The 15,693-nt window shown below is 46.8% G+C and overlaps 1 protein-coding gene across 5 annotated transcripts; it reads right to left on the bottom strand.

The window, feature by feature from the left end:
- Positions 1-2,209: 2,209 nt before the first annotated feature.
- LOC138632262 (guanine nucleotide-binding protein G(I)/G(S)/G(O) subunit gamma-2) lies at positions 2,210-14,078 on the bottom strand. Of its 5 annotated transcripts, XM_069717696.1 has the most exons (5): positions 13,918-14,008; positions 6,688-6,768; positions 3,901-3,979; positions 3,598-3,710; positions 2,210-3,123 (listed from the first exon to the last, which is right to left on the bottom strand). In XM_069717696.1, the coding sequence occupies exons 3-5, from the start codon at positions 3,902-3,904 to the stop codon at positions 2,995-2,997; spliced, it is 246 nt and encodes an 81-aa protein (XP_069573797.1). In that variant the 5' UTR covers positions 3,905-3,979; positions 6,688-6,768; positions 13,918-14,008; the 3' UTR covers positions 2,210-2,994. The 5 variants fall into 5 exon arrangements, with proteins under 5 accessions (XP_069573797.1, XP_069573798.1, XP_069573799.1 ...); XM_069717697.1 differs by lacking the exon at positions 3,901-3,979; XM_069717698.1 differs by lacking the exon at positions 3,901-3,979 and having other exon boundaries at positions 3,598-3,706.
- Positions 14,079-15,693: the final 1,615 nt, after the last annotated feature.

The following is a 15,693-nucleotide window of genomic DNA, read 5'->3' as shown; positions in this document are numbered from 1 at the left end:
CCCCCCTCTGCGCCCCCTGGTGAACTGCATAGAGACCTCAATCTCAAAGGGCTCTTCCTCCATCGACACCTCGACCTCCCCCCCCCCCCCACACACACACACACCCCTCACCCCCCTCTCTGTGACGACTGACCAGGTTAGGAGACAGCTGGAGAGAATCCACCAGCGCAAGGCTGCAGGACCTGACGGCATCAGCCCCGGGGTCCTGAAGACCTGCGCCGTCCAGCTGGCTGAGGTCCTACAACACCTCTTCAACCTGAGCCTGAAGCAGGAGGAGGTCCCGGTGCTGTGGAAGACGTCCTGCCTGGTTCCAGTCCCCAAGAAGATGACTCCATCTGGCCTCAACGACTACTGACCGGTTGCCCTCACATCTCATGTGATGAAGGTGCTGGAGAGGCTGGTCTTGGCCCACCTCAGGCCGCTGGTGAAATCTTCTCTGGACCCGCTGCAATTTGCATACCAGCCTCGTGTGGGAGTGGACGACGCCATCATCTACCTGCTGCAACGAGTTCAGTCTCACCTGGATGGAACCGGTGAATCTGTGAGAATCACTTTCTTTGATTTCTTCAGTGCATTCAACACCATGCAACCACTGCTGCTGAGTGAGAAGCTGCGGGTGGTGGGGGTGGACGCGCCCACCGTCTCCTGGATCAATGACTACCTGACAGACAGACCACAGTTTGTCCGTCTGGACAGTGTGCTGTCTGATACGGTGGTCAGTGGTATTGGAGCTCCTCAGGGAACTGTTCTGTCTCCCTTCCTGTTCACCTTATACACAACTGACTTCCAGTACAACTCAGAGTCCTGCCATCTGCAGAAGTTCTCTGATGAATCTGCAGTGGTAGGATGTATGAGGGATGGACGGGAGGATGAGTACAGGGCAGTAGTGGAAGACTTTGTGGAGTGGGCGGGAAGAAATCACCTGCTCCTGAACGTGGCCAAGACCAGAGAGATGGTGGTCGACTTCAGGAGGAAGGCAACGGCTCCACAACCGCTGAGAGTCCTGGGAGAGGAGGTGGACATGGTTGAGGAGTACAAGTACCTGGGTGTGTCCATCGACAACAGACTGAACTGGAAGACTAACATCAATGCTGTCTACAAGAAGGTGATGAGTCGACTCTTTTTCTTGAGAAAACTTCGATCCTTCAATGTGTGCAGCGAGATGTTGGAGATGTTCTACCAGTCTGTTGTGGCCAGTGCATTGTACTTCGCTGTGGTCTGCTGGGGGAGCACCATTGGAGCCGGAGACACCAACAGACTTAACAAACTGGTTAAGAAGGCCGGCTCCATCATCGGCTCCAAACTGGACAGCCTGGAAAAGCTGGTGGAGAGGAGGACGCTGAACAAACTATTATCCATATTGGATAATCCTGACCACCCTCTCCACCACCTGCTGCAGGGACAGCGGAGCACTTTCTCTAAAAGATTCCTCCAGCTCCGCTGTCACAAGGACAGATACAGGAGATCATTCCTGCCCACTGCAATAAGACTGTACAATAACTCACCTCTGGCAAAATCCATCACAGTACAATAACACTGTTGACTGTGTTTCTTGGTTTGTTTGTATATAATATATATATATATATATGTTGACTGTGTTCTTGGTTTGTTTGTATATAATATATATAGATATATAATGTACTGTATAAACTGTGCATTTTATATTTTATATTGCTATTTACTGCTATTTTATTGCTTTTCTATTATTCTATTCTATTATTTCTATTATTATCTTATTGCTTCTGTATGCTGCTGTAGCGAAAAAAAAAATTCCCCACGGGAATTAATAAAGTAAATACCTACCTACCTACCTAAAATGTCAAATAGTCTTAGAATGTTTTATGTGCGTAGTAGCATATAGGGTACCTGTAGATGGCAGCAAAACGGCAATGCATGTTGGGAAAATTTAATTTCCATGAGTGTGATGAAGCTATGAAAACAGAACATGCAGATTGATAATAAAGATTTCTAAAGATTAAAACTGTTTGGTATTTAAGTCCATAAATCTGATTCCTTACTGCAACTAGTCATCTAATTTGCCTGCTTCCGCTCCAGAGTTATTTATATTTGAGAGTTTGTATTGAATCAGTCTTGTTTTAATATTCTTTCCCAGATTAATGCTGCTCTGTTTCACCGTCTCCACATGACAGGAAAGAGAGACGGCCATCGGTCTGTTTCATGCATTCAGTTAATGACACGAGCAGACACATTGAGATCTCACAGCACAGCACAGTTTACTTGCTAGTCATTTTATACAAAGAGTAGAAAGAGGGTTGGTATCTGAAGGAGACAAACTGCATCACATTTGCCAGATAGATGTTGATACACAGAGACTGAGTTTGTGAAAGGTAAAGGTGTAAATAGCCACAGAGTGTTTCAAACATCCTGTTAAAAAAGCTTCCACTAACCTGTCGGAGTAAAAAAAAAAAGAAAAAAAAAAGATTTCAGTAATCACGGACAGTTATAGAAAGATATCTAGGTAAAGTTAGAGAAACACAAAATAAACTTAAAAAACATTCCAATAACCGGGTGGAGTCTCGCGGTAGGCGGAGCTTAGACCGCCATCCCACTGAGCTCGACCCGCCCACACACCATTAAACAGAACACCTGGAGGTCCCGACAGAACCACGAAATATTTTTTATTCTCATTTTATCAATTTTTTTGTTTGTACACATCGCAACCAGACGACATCGGTTGTCAGTCACGTCTCTGGGTGGTCATCATCTTCATCATCCTCCTACTCTTCCTCCCTTAAACATTCCGTCACTAAGCAGCCCCCCTTTTACCCCCCCACGGATGGTTACACGTTAAATGCTGTGGTTTTAATGGCTGCACTCGTTCGGTACCGTTCGACAAAGGGGGAGGGGGGAGGGAGAGGGGGGCAACACTCGCCTGTGCCCCTCCCCCCTCCCCACTAGAAGATTTTCTACGTATGTTGAACGTCCGCGTTCAAAGTCCAACACCGAGCCGGCTGCTGAGGGGCGGCGCCGGTTCTACAGGATGGAGCAGAAGAACTTCTTCTCCCTGAACGGGTTCTCCGACGCTGGCACCGGCGACAGCAGCGGATCCTCTTTGGCATGAGCTTCACAGTACGACATCAGGTCTGCTGCTGCTTTAGACACCTGCAGAGAGAGAGAGAGAGACACACACACACACACACACACACACACACACACACACACACACACACACACACACACACACACACACACACACACACACACACACACACACACACACACATTTAGAGGGATCAATAGGCAGATATATATATTTTCTTTAGAGTAGGAACTAAGAATCTTATTTTCATGAGCTTAGAATGAGTTCTTAACGTGTAAACAGGGAGACGGTCGTCTATCGCAGAGCTGACGTCTTTCTACAGGAGCTCAGAGGGGACAAACACGATTTACGTTACCTTTGAGCCCAAAGGCTTCTGAGCAAGTGATTCACAGCTGACTGACTGAGGTGAAAGGTCAAGCCAGGAACCCGGCCTATAAGCAGACGGTTCAGTTCTGACTAAGAAACACTGGGACGATGGGGACTTGTGTTTTTGCTGAATTTGAATTTGATTGAAAAATGAATTTTGGATTGTTCACCTTTATCCTGTCGATGTTGGCCTCCATCTTCAGCTGCTCCACCAGCTTCCTGGCCTGTGCGATGCTCGCCGTGTTGTTGCTCGCCATCGGTCCGTTCTCTGCTGCTCTGCTGTCTGAGAGGAGGAAGACATTTAAAGGACAATTTAGTTCCCTGGAACACACTGCAGAGAGGAGGCTGTTTAATATCACACACACACACACACACACACACACACACACACACACACACACACACACACACACACACACACACACACACACACACACACACACACACACACACACACACACACACACACACACGCATATTATTTATGGGGTCTGTTGCTAGGCAGCCGTGGACAGTGAGGGGGAGAATGTGGGGGCGGGGCTTCGTCCAGCACTATATTTAAAATAGATAAGAAACATTACTGCTGTCAGACAAAAGGGTTCAAAGGTGAAAGTGAGGATGTAAATACACAACTGCACCTTTAAAACACTTTATTCTGTATGTTAGTTGATATACTGTATATTAATATATCAATAATGTGTTCTGTGTTTTCTTCAATTTGATCTGTTCTTATGCATTTTATCTTTGAGCTGCATTTATTGTATAAAAGGTGATATATAAATACAGTTTATTGTTATTATTATGTATTTTATGTTATTTAAACGATGGCATTTACAACTAAATGCAGATTTTACGTGTTTTAATGTTCTTGATTTTTCACGTTGGATCGAGTCCTTCAAAGGATTTAAATACTTCAGGAGTTTAAACTGTTGCATGTTGGGAGAAATTTGAGAGCATCTTCATCGCTCCTCTTCCTCGGCTCTACAAACCTCTGAAACTCTACCGGACAGACGGACATCTAACACGACACGTTGATCCAAACATCTGTTCATTCCTCATGTCTGTGTGTCTTTAGCTTTATGGCCTCGGCTGCCCTCTAACCTCTGCCCTCTAGGATCAGAAGGATGAAGCTCTCTGAAATATTGTCATCCTCAGTGTGCGTGCCCCCCCCACCCCCCATCTGTGCACCGCGGTCTGACTCAATGAGGAGGGACTCCTTGATCTCTGAGGTGAATATTAACGTCCTGTGGAGTGACACCTGCAGCAGGTTGGATGATGATGATGATGATGATGATGTGTTCAGGTGGACTGGTTGTTAAAGAGCATCAGCTGAGTCTGACTATAACACACCCGTTTCATTTCACCAGTTTCCTGATGCAGATATTAACCTGCTTATTTCTTACGACTGACTCATATTCAGAACATTTAATGTGATTCATCTAAAGTTGTTCATTTTAATGGGTCATTAATTGTTTTCAATTGGACTTGAAGTGTCTCCGATGGTCGTCTACCCCTCCCAAGTCGGCATTTCATCTGAGCCAGAATTGACCATATTTGGACGATGTGCGAGGAAGCGAGGAGGGTGGAGCTGACACTATGCCCCGCCCACCCACAGCTGAAACCTGACTGAACCTCAGACCTGTCAATTGAAGAGAATTACAGTTAATAGATCAGTTCTTCTTTGGTTAGTGATCATAACTTAGTTCTTAAATCGGAATTGAATTGACATTTTAAGTGTTTATTTCCCACATTTTAATGTCCGAAACATTTCCTGTGACCCGATCATCTGGAATATCTCAGAGGGACGTTGGTACAAACAGTCTGAGGAGGACCGATGATCTGCTCAGTGTTCGCAGGGACTCAAACAGGAAGGTTTAGAGGAGCAGCAGAGCAGCACCTTGTACGGTCACAGAGTCTGCTGTCCTGTTTGCTTATTAAAGGCTTCTTAGTACACGCTAATTATTCATTTGTTTTAGTTATAAAGACCAGAGACACTGAAGAAGTAACGGGGAGAATATCAGTAATAAATCACAACAGACAGTCCAGTGTTTTAATTTGTTATATGGTTTTTGAACGTACATTTTTGGTGCGTTTACGTGAGAATTATGTCGAAATATCTGCTCACAAACCTGATCACCAAAATAAAAACAGGGCAAAGACTCAACATAGGAACAATTCACCAGCGGAAATTGAAAAAAATTGGTGTCGTTCTCATCGAGGTCGTGATATCGTTTCAACCCTCGAGGGAGACGTGGAAACAGGCCGTCAAGACTATTGATAGGGACACGTCATTCTTTAGGGTTTCTGGGATGTCTGTGGAAAAGTAGGTCCTCTGTTTTTACATAAAATACAAAGGTACAACAGCCTGGTTTGTGTGGAACTGATAGCTGCAACCTGACTGCACCACAGGCCTGTCAATCAAACAGACACGCGGCCCCAAAACACAACTTTGAAGCTCATTTTCTATTTAATGACGGATTATTTTCAGATGGACCTCCAAAAAACTAATAAGAAGGAGCGACTTTAGCTAACAACACCGAGATAACTGGTGGAGACATTTTATTCACTTTATATTTGATGAGAGAAGTTGAATGTGAGTCTATGGAGCCGGAGGCTTTTTGGAGCCAACCTTTAGTGGCACTCGGTGGTATTGCAGCTTAAGGCACTTCTGCATCGGCCTCATTTTTCAGACCGGGAAGCTACGAACACTTATATGTACAGTCGATGTTCACAACCGTAATGTAGCATGTTAGCATGCTAATGGTGGAACCAGAGGTCTCAGATCTCTGCAGACGTGGCTGTGCTGAAATAAATAAATAAATATGGAAGGAAACCATCCTTCCAGCCGAGCATCACTGAGTCCATGAAGTCACTTATTATCGTTGGAGTGTGTGAAAATGCCACCGTGACATTTTCATATCTGTGGGGGAAGGAGAGGATAGGGGGGGTGAGAGATGATGTTGGACCGGCTGGAACCTTAAAGGAGACCGAGAGGTTTTTAAACAAACAGAGTGCGTTGTTTTATGTGCTTTTACAGTTCCCCGTTTTCAGCATCATTAAACCTGCTTTCCGTCAGAATCCCTCCTCAGATGTCTCCTGAGGTGTCGGCCTGCTGATATCAGTGACGTCATGACAGGCAGATGGACTCGCATCTGAACTCTGTCACCTTTATGCTTGCAGGCTGAGGTCATCTCTGACTGCTCCAGCTGTCTGCCTCTCCTCATCACGCCGTGCTGCTTCTTCCTCTCTCATCCACTCACCTCGTCTTCTCTCTCCTCCGCTGTCTCTCTGCTCCGCTGTCTCTCTGCTCTTCAGTCAGCAGTTTGTGTCCACTGCTCTCTCTGCAAACAAAGAGGAGATAAAAGGAGGGAGAATCAGAGCTCTGTATGCAGGTAAATTACTCCTTTGTCCTCTGATCACTGGGAGTCACAAGCCTCATAAACACCACAACAAGGTGCATAAACACCACAATAAGGTGCAGAAACACCACAACAAACTGCAGAAACACCACAACAAGCTGCAGGAATACCACAACAAGCCTCATAAACACCACAACAAACTGCAGAAACACCACACGCTGCAGAAGCACAACAAACTGCAGAAACACCACAACAAACTGCAGAAACACTACAACAAACTGCAGAAACACCACAACAAGCCTCATAAACACCACAACAAGCTGCAGAAACACCACACGCTGCAGAAGCACAACAAACTGCAGAAACGCCACAACAAGCCTCAGAAATACCACAAGCCTCATAAACGCCACAGCTAGCCTCATAAACACCACAACAAACTGCAGAAACACCACAACAAGCCTCATAAACACAAACCTCATAAAGACCACAACAAACTGCAGAAACACCACAACAAGCCTCATAAACACAAACCTCATAAAGACCACAACAAACTGCAGAAACACCACAACAAGCTGCAAAAAACACCACAACAAACTGGAGAAACACCACAACAAGCCTCAGAAACACAAGCCTCATAAAGACCACAACAAGCTGCAAAAAATTACTCCTCTGTCCTCTGATCACTGGGAGTCACAAGCCTCATAAAGACCACAACAAAGTGCAGAAACACCACAACAAACTGCAGAAACACCACAACAAGCTGCAGAAACACCACAACAAACTGCAGAAACACCACAACAAACTGCAGAAACACCACAACAAGCTGTAGAAACACCACAACGAGCTGCAGAAACACCACAACAAACTGCAGAAGGGAAACGCTGTCTCCTGAGACAGGAGACAAATTACAGTACAGCTTTAAAGAAATATCTAAAAGTGGAACTACTCCTTTAAGCTGCTGTGTGTCAGCGCTGACCCTGACTTGACTTCCTCTTCTGCTCCTACAGTTTCATTCTTAATGCATCTGTGACTCTGCAGCGCTGCACCGCTGAAAAATGGGCCGATTAGCCCGCATGAGCAGATCTGCAGAGGAAGGGAACTCCAGCCGCCGTTAATCACAGCGGAGTGCCACGTTAAAGCAGTGTAGGGCCGAGGCGGCCATTAACGAAGCCTTGATGACAGAGAACGAAGTCCTGAGAGGAGCTGAAGCTTCAGAGTTCAGATAAGAGACCGGATGAAGGAGAGCAGGAGAGACTTTCATCTACACTGTTATAATGGTAGCAGGTCAGAGAGTCTTAAAATAATGATTCAAGAGTCAGCAATTATATTTAATGAAGTTACCAAAAACAAAACAACAAAAAAGAACAAAAAAAGTTCTCAAACGCTGCACACAGGATTATTTTCATGACTGATTAATTTGTAGATTATTTTCTCGGCTCTCTGAAGTGACGGGAAAACATACGTCACAGTTTAACAGAAGTCAAAGTGGCGACTTAAAATCTCACAACAAAAGAGTTCTTCTATACGGAAACAAAAGCAGTAACTCTACATGTTTCCTTATTCTCCGACAGTTAAACAGCAGCAGATTATTTTTGTCTTCGGTCTGACTAACTTCTTTCTGCAGGTTCTTTCATGTTGTAACAGGATGAAGCTGCATGTGTCTCGAACGTCTTCTGTGCATCTAATCCCCGTTGTTGACTTTACTTTCCCTGCGCACACAGCGACCAACAGTCAGTGTCACATGACCTGCGTCTCGTGATGTTTTTTCGGAGCACGTGTTGGACCGCAGGGACGTCCCGCTTGTCACTCATCTCGGGTCCTGGCCATCTTTCTCTGAACAACTGGAGCTGTTAACTGTTTGCTGCAGGTTTTTGGAGGTTCTGCAGCCAAATGACGGTAAAGTTGAAGGTTTTCTAACGTTGCGGGATCTAGTGGGAATTGTTTGGAGTCCTTTTCTTGTCCATAATCACGTTGTTTTAATGAGTGAGCGATAAGACGTCTGTGTTTGATATATACGATGAAAAAGTTCTGGAAGCGCCGGCCACCAACCAAAACAACGAGATCAAAGATGGAGGAGAGCTACAGCCGTCGTGCGACGTTCCGTTGGTGATGGAATCCAGCGAGAAGCTGCAGAAAACGTCACCGTCTTTGTTTTTTCGCCGATCTTAGATCAGCAGACTCTCTGCTGCAGAACATCCGAACCGCTCTTAAAGAAGTTGCTGAATGTGATTTCCCCCTGAACTGTGCGTGTCATCACATTTGTGTTGCAGAGCAGCAGATCAGAGGAAAGATGCAGAGTTCAAACTCACAGCGCGATGTTTTTTATTTTATATATTAATTGTTCTTGTCTTTCTTCAGCTGAACTCCTGAGGGGAAGAGATGCATCCTGGGAAGTGAGATGATCCGTTTCTCTCCTGTGTCGCAGCCTTCTGCTTCCCTCCATGGTCGACAGGTGTTTATTGACGGGCCAGAGGCCCCCCCAGCCGTGCCGTCCTGCTGCGAACAGAACCGGATCGGTCTGACCCCCCGAGCCGTCCTTCCCCTGCCATTTGGACTCTTTTTGAAGCCCTTCCTGCGGGGGGAGGGGGGGGGGTCTGTGTTCATGGTCCTCCACAGTGATTAAAGGGTGATTAGACGCCACAGGAAACATCTGAGGAGGAAAATATAACTCCTGTCCTGTCGATCTCTGTCGGACTCCCACACACCTCCTCCTTCTCCTCCTCCTCCTCTTCTTCTTCTTCCCCCTCCTCCTCCTCCTCTCCCTCCTGTAACACCCACCTTATTATCCCGTCCTTTTTTCTCTCCACTCCATCCAGAGGGAGAAGTCACGGTGGCCCTGCAGCGAGTGTTTCGTCCTCGGGTGTGATATCAGAGCGTGGTAATTAAAACTGTGTCCCCGGCTCAGCCGTCTGGACCCTGGAGACTGATTAACCTGCGCCAGTCCGCAGGGACGGCGGGGAGTCGCCCGGCTCCGAGGGGACGTTTCAGGGCCTCTGGAGCCTCGTGGAGGGGAACGCATGAAAACAAAGGAGCGTTCCAGGACCGAGACCTGACGTCCGTACGGACTGATGATACACCTGGAAAGTCTCACAAGCACAGTCTGTATATAAAAGTGTTCATAGCTTCCGGGTCTGAAAAATGAGACCGATGCAGAAGTGCCTTAAACTGCAATACCACCGAGTGCCACTAGAGGTCGGCTCCAAAAAGCCTGCGGCTCCATAGACTCACATTCAACTTCTCTCATCAAATACAAAGTCAATAAAATGTCTCCACCAGTTATCTCAGTGTTGTTAGCTAAAGTCACTCGTTCTTATTAGTTTTCTGGAGGTCCATCTGAAAATAATCCGTCATTAATTAGAAAATAAGCTCCAAAAATATGTTTTTGGGGGCGTGTCTGTTTGATTGACAGGCCTGTGGTGCGGTCAGGTTACAGCTATCGGTGGGTGGAACGTAGTATCGTCAGGTTTCCCATCAGATCAGTCAGATTCACCGCTGGCTCCTCCCCCAGCTCGTCCAAATATGGTCACTTCCTGCTCCAAACCACTCCGAACTAGCAGAGACAGTGAAGGACAGGATGTAAAAGCCCCACCATGCGCGCAGGACGTTCGGTCCTCCAATGAGACCGTACCATCCCGCACGTGTCAGAGGACAAAGAGCTGCTCCCTGCGATGTCCCGGTGAAACCAGAAGGTCACACTGAGCTGCAGAACTCAACGAGCGGTAAACCGAGAGGAGACGAGCACAGAGAAGAACGCGTCCAACCAAAGGCTGCTAATAAGAGAGGCGACGGTCCTCCATCCTCCCGGAGACGCTTTCACCGCGACCGCAGGAGACGTAACACGACCCCGACGACCCCTGACACAAGTTATTCATGAACACACGTCGAACTACTGAACGTAACGGAGCACCGACCTCTGACCTTCAACGGGAGGAAGGACGCAGCTCGGCACACGGAGAGTGTACTCGCGGAGATCAGACAGGGACACGTGGAGAAGTTTAAATATTCTGCCCAGGACGTCTCTGTCCTCAAACATGACAGATAGAAACACAGAAATGTTAGTGATAAAGTGATCAAAGACCTTTTTCAGTGTCTCCGACTGTAAAACTGCTTTCCTACAACGGCAGTTTCTTTTAAACAGGTCGGTTAACATCTCAGCCACGAATCAAACTCTGAACTGAAACATGTTCCTACATTGAAGGAAAATGTTTTTATATTTGATATTTAGCAAGTCAGCTGTGACCAGAGTTTCGTACGATAGATGCACCTCAACGGTTTGGATCTGCTGTTGTGTTTCTTTCGGGATATTTTGGGGAATTATTGTTCCCTAACATTGTGTTGGTTGAAGTTTCTGATCATTAAAAACGTTAGTTTAAAACCTCATGACTCTGATCAAAGCAGAAACCAGCAGTGACGTCACTTGGAAAGACCAGCATAGCTACGTCGTTACCATGGCAACCCATGCAGAGCAATGTCTGGATGCACCAAAACAGAAACAGTGCAGACAGTTGTCAAGGTTTTCTGGTGAATTTTAAGACTTCCTGTATGTCGGACTTCCTGCGTTTATAAAAGACGGTTCATCACGTGTTCATGAGCTCGACGCTGCGGTATGACATGTTTCCTAAATCTGCTGTTTTATATTTTGTTATAAGAACTGTTGGAGCACTTGAAGGTGCTGTTGGTCCCCCATTATTCAGCGGTTAATAAAAACTAAAATAATCCACAAAAAAACAGGCTCAAATTAACACTATCAACAAAACCGCTTTGGATCAGAACCAGGCAGAAAACGACAGATTTCTGGCGTTAATTCAGCGTCTAACGGCAGGTTTGTGTTCGACGGTGATGAAAAGACGTTTTCGGAGACTTTCGTCTCGTTGTTGTGCGAATGTCTCCTAAATGTTTCTTTCAGTCTTTCAGCTCTGTTCCTGTTGTGGCGTCTGATTTTCCTTCCTGGATATGAGAAGCTTTATTCTGGACGCGTAAGCCTCTAATAAACTGAGCATGAACTCTTCCTCTTCCTCCTCTTCCTCCCTCCTCGTGCCGCTGCTTCTCGGTCAGACCACCACCACCCATGATCATTTCAATTAGCCCGGACATCTGTGCCACCCCCAGCATGCCCTGCCCATCCTGCCCTCCCAGGCTGTGTGTGTTCCGGTGTGTGTGTGTGTGTGTGTGTGTTGGGGGTTAATCTGTGTCCCAGGAAGAGGGGATGGGTGGGGGTGGGGGGGCAATGGCCCAGGAAATTATGCTTCCCCCGGGAGTGAAGGAGGCAGCAGGGAGTAGGCCGACTGCTCTGGGGAGCTCCAATGTGTTCTATTATGTTTATTAAATGAGACAACCGACGCCTGCGAGGATCCTCTTTTGTTGGATTAAAAGCGCTGAGCGGCTTCTTTTCTTCTCCTCACACGGTTCAGACCTTTACGTAATGCGGTTAGAGGTGGCGAGACGATGCTCGCCATCAGAGGAGCAGGGGGACAGTTAACAGCGGAGAAATGACGTTGAAAGAGCAGCTTCTGTCTGTACAGCAGGTTTAAATGGTCACTTCCTGTCCCACATGTCATGTATGACCGTCTCACCAGCGTCTGTTTGTCTTCATGACACTCTCTTCTTTGAATCTGAACCGAGAGGAATTTGCAGGAGTTTAATCCTCCAGAACAAACTTTTCCTCTGGAGTTAATCAGGAAGCAGCCAATCACACAGCTGCAATGTTAATGACATCCCAAACACTTGGGTGGGTTCTGGTTCTGGTTTCAGACTGTGACTCACTTTGACTGCAGCTGAAGAAGAATCTGTGTGTTTCTGCGTGTCACAGATTTCATCCAAACAAGACTTGAGACCTGAGACGAGTCTGATCTCGTGTGTCCTTTTCAAGGGACAGAGATTTAAGTGAAGAAGACACGAGAGACCCGAGTCACAGAAAGCAGGACTTTGGCCTGAGACTGGACCTTCTGTGGTTGTTCTACGATCTAATGACCGTAAAAACTGAACCAACGCTGTTAGAGGCAGATGAGAGCGGCGGGCTCAAAGGTCAGAGTCCTTCAGCCCTTCCTCACTCACGCCACCTTCCCTCTGATGTCTGTAAGGAACCAGTTGGTCCATCCCTCCTTCCACTCCTCCATCCCTCCCTCCTCTCCTCCATCCTTCCTTCTTCTCCCCCATCCCTCCCTCTTCTCCTCCATCCCTCCTTCCTCTCCTCCATCTCTCCCTCCTCTCCTCCATCCTTCCTTCCTTCCTCTCCTCCATCCCTCCTTCCTCTCCTCCATCTCTCCCTCCTCTCCTCCATCCTTCCTCTCCTCTATCCATCCCTCCCTCCTCTCTTCCATCTCTCCTCCTTCCTATCTTCCATCTTTCCTTCCCTCTCACCCATCCCTTCCTCCCTCCTTCCATCTCTCCTCTCCCTCCCTCTGTAAACTCTTCTTCCTGTTTATTGCTGCAGACGCTCTCATTGAAGACAAACCCGTCTTCAGAGACAGTCGTCCCTGGTGGACGTAATGAGCTCTTGTGTAATTCTGCCTCTCAGTGTGTATATTAAACTGTAACTCAACAGCTGATTGGATGTTTAACGTGAGCTTCACATGACAAACACTTCGTGTGCCGAGCTGAGAGCGGGAAAGAAAAAAAAAAAAATAATAATCACCCAGCACATCCGTGTTCGTTTTCTTGTTTTTTTTTTTTTTTTTAATCGAGCTGCTGTCAGCAACATGAAAACGCCCCCCCCCTCCCGGCCATCTGCCTGATACGGCCACTACACGGAGCTCGTGTGTGGCCAACTCCGTCCTCTTTGCCGTACAGAGGGCGACAGGAAGCTGGCGGGATTCCTCTCCGGTTTACCTGCCCCCCACCCGCCCCCCATCTCATCTCCTGAAACAGATGCTCCTCGTCATCACACTGCCCGGTCCTGGAGGAGGAGGAAGAGGAAGAGGAGGAGGAGAGGTGTCTGTTCTCACACATGTATGATCAGGGGGATGTGAAGAAGCAGCTTTTCAGTGATTTCAGAGGGAGGAGGGGATTCAATGATGTAAAGCAGCCAGCAGCATCCATCTAACTGCCCCCACCCTCTTCCTCGGGAACACACCCTGTTTGGATGTGAGTAACCCAGAAGCCTCCGAACATAAAGAAAAAGAGAAGCCTTACCTCCGTCTCTGTTTCTTGTCCTCCCGACGTCAATCCAGTCATGTGGAGTCGTTCCGTCTCGTTCTCTGGTCGTCGTTCTGAAGCACACACCCTCCGTCAGGCAGACAACTACATCCACCACACACTCCTCTCTCTCTTTCTCCAGCTGAGATCCTCCCTCCTCGCTGATGCTCAGTCTCCACCCATCACCCAAGAAACCACCCTCCTCCTCTTCCTCCTTCCCTCCCTCTCCGTGTCTCCTCTCCTCCGCTGTCAGGACACACTCCCTCCGTCTCCCAGAGGTCCACAGGAAAAGCCTGGACAGTAAACAGATGCATACCAGGACAGCTGAGCGTCTCCGTGACGACGGCTCGGTTTCAAACGGCCGCAGAGCTTCAAACGTCCTGAATGAAACTGAGCTGAGGTTGTTTTTATTTTATCTACAGTCTGACAGATTAAAACAGAAAGCTGCACATCCGTGTGAGTTTCATGACTCAACATTTAACAACACAGAGAGACATGCGCGTGTTCATGACAACACACTTTGTGTTACCTCAAACAAGGAGGCTGTTCACGTATGTTTGAACATGTTAAGGTGTCTCCTGGCGTCCCGGACATTCAAAACCGGTTCCAGCACATTTAGACAGGTGGAAGATCAGAGGATGAATTCTGAATCCTGCAGGCGGGAAACATGTCAGACAGCTCATGATGGAAATCTGCTGCACACATTTACATCACTTCAGGAAGTTCAACTTTTCAATCACAGTTGATCGAAGATGAAGATGAAGATGAAGATGAAGGAGGGGAAACACTCCTGGTTCTGGTTCTTTGGACACTTGAGGTTTTCTTACTCCAGCTCCTGAAGGTCTCTTTAAATGTTTCTCAAGTCTAAAATGTAAAAAACACGCGTTTCCGTTCAGTCTGAGGAATCCTGTCGGGTTCATGAAATATTGAAATGTCTAAAGTGGAGGTCTAATCAGGTCTTCATCATTGTGAGCGAATGACTGTAAAGCTGCTGCAGCTGCACTTTCTGTTTATTGATAATCATCAGTGTCAGCAGGCTGAACTCAGATGGAAGCACGGAACAGAGAATTAACTCAAATCTTTCTCGCAGCGCGACAAACTCTCTCGTATTTTGTGCTTCAAATTTCACTGACTCTTCATCAAATTCCATAATAATTTTTTTCTATAAGTCTGAATTAATATTATTCTTTTAAAATTGTCTTATATGTGCATAAGATGTCCAACAAGGTCCCAACATCTCCAGGAGTTGTTCTCCTCGCTGTTCTCTGATATTCTGGATATTAATCAGTAACTTTCATTATTCATTTCACTTGTTAATCCTTCATTATAAAACTCTATCACCCGTTCGTTGCAGTAAATTTTCTCCTCGTTGCGCTGAGCTTCCTACAGAAGCCCCTCCCCCCTACTCCATGGCTGCAGCAGAGATAAATCCAGAGATTTGTTTATGTGTAATCTGATTACTATGTTTTATTATCGGCTCTGGGGATCATCTCTGAACCTTTTGGTGTCGGTGCAGCTGTTTGGGTTAATAGGCTGCTTTATTACGGGCCATTAATCTCTGAGGGGACTCTGTGGGCCTGTCGGACTCGGTGTCAGTGACACGGCGTTTTCTGCTGCAGCTCGTCGTGATGTTTGTTTTCAGGGTAGAGACGAACTCAGACGGGTTTTCAGGAACCGGCAGGATTCAGGATTTCACTCGGTGTCGTTTTAGGTGAGCAGGAGGACGATGACGAATGTTTGGACAGTCCGCTTCATGCACTGTTTGTGTTTGTG

Source organism: Brachyistius frenatus, unplaced genomic scaffold (genome assembly GCF_029030835.1).
Source record: "Brachyistius frenatus isolate BFR_SWC_R1_liver_20210118 unplaced genomic scaffold, ASM2903083v1 Contig_178, whole genome shotgun sequence".
NCBI lineage: Eukaryota > Metazoa > Chordata > Actinopteri > Embiotocidae > Brachyistius > Brachyistius frenatus.
Note: the sequence above shows the minus strand (reverse complement) of the source record. Positions and strands in the feature narration are given on the sequence as shown.

Bases quoted from the DNA above. Each gene is read 5' to 3' on its own strand.
- LOC138632262 (XM_069717695.1), bottom strand. From the start codon at position 6,651: ATGAGGAGAGGCAGACAGCTGGAGCAGTCAGAGATGACCTCAGCCTGC. The intron at 3,711-6,593 runs GTGACAGAGTTC...TCCTCCTCTCAG, and splicing joins CTCAGCCTGCAAGCATAAAG to ACAGCAGAGCAGCAGAGAAC. The intron at 3,124-3,597 runs GTGAACAATCCA...CTCTCTCTGCAG, and splicing joins CCAACATCGACAGGATAAAG to GTGTCTAAAGCAGCAGCAGA.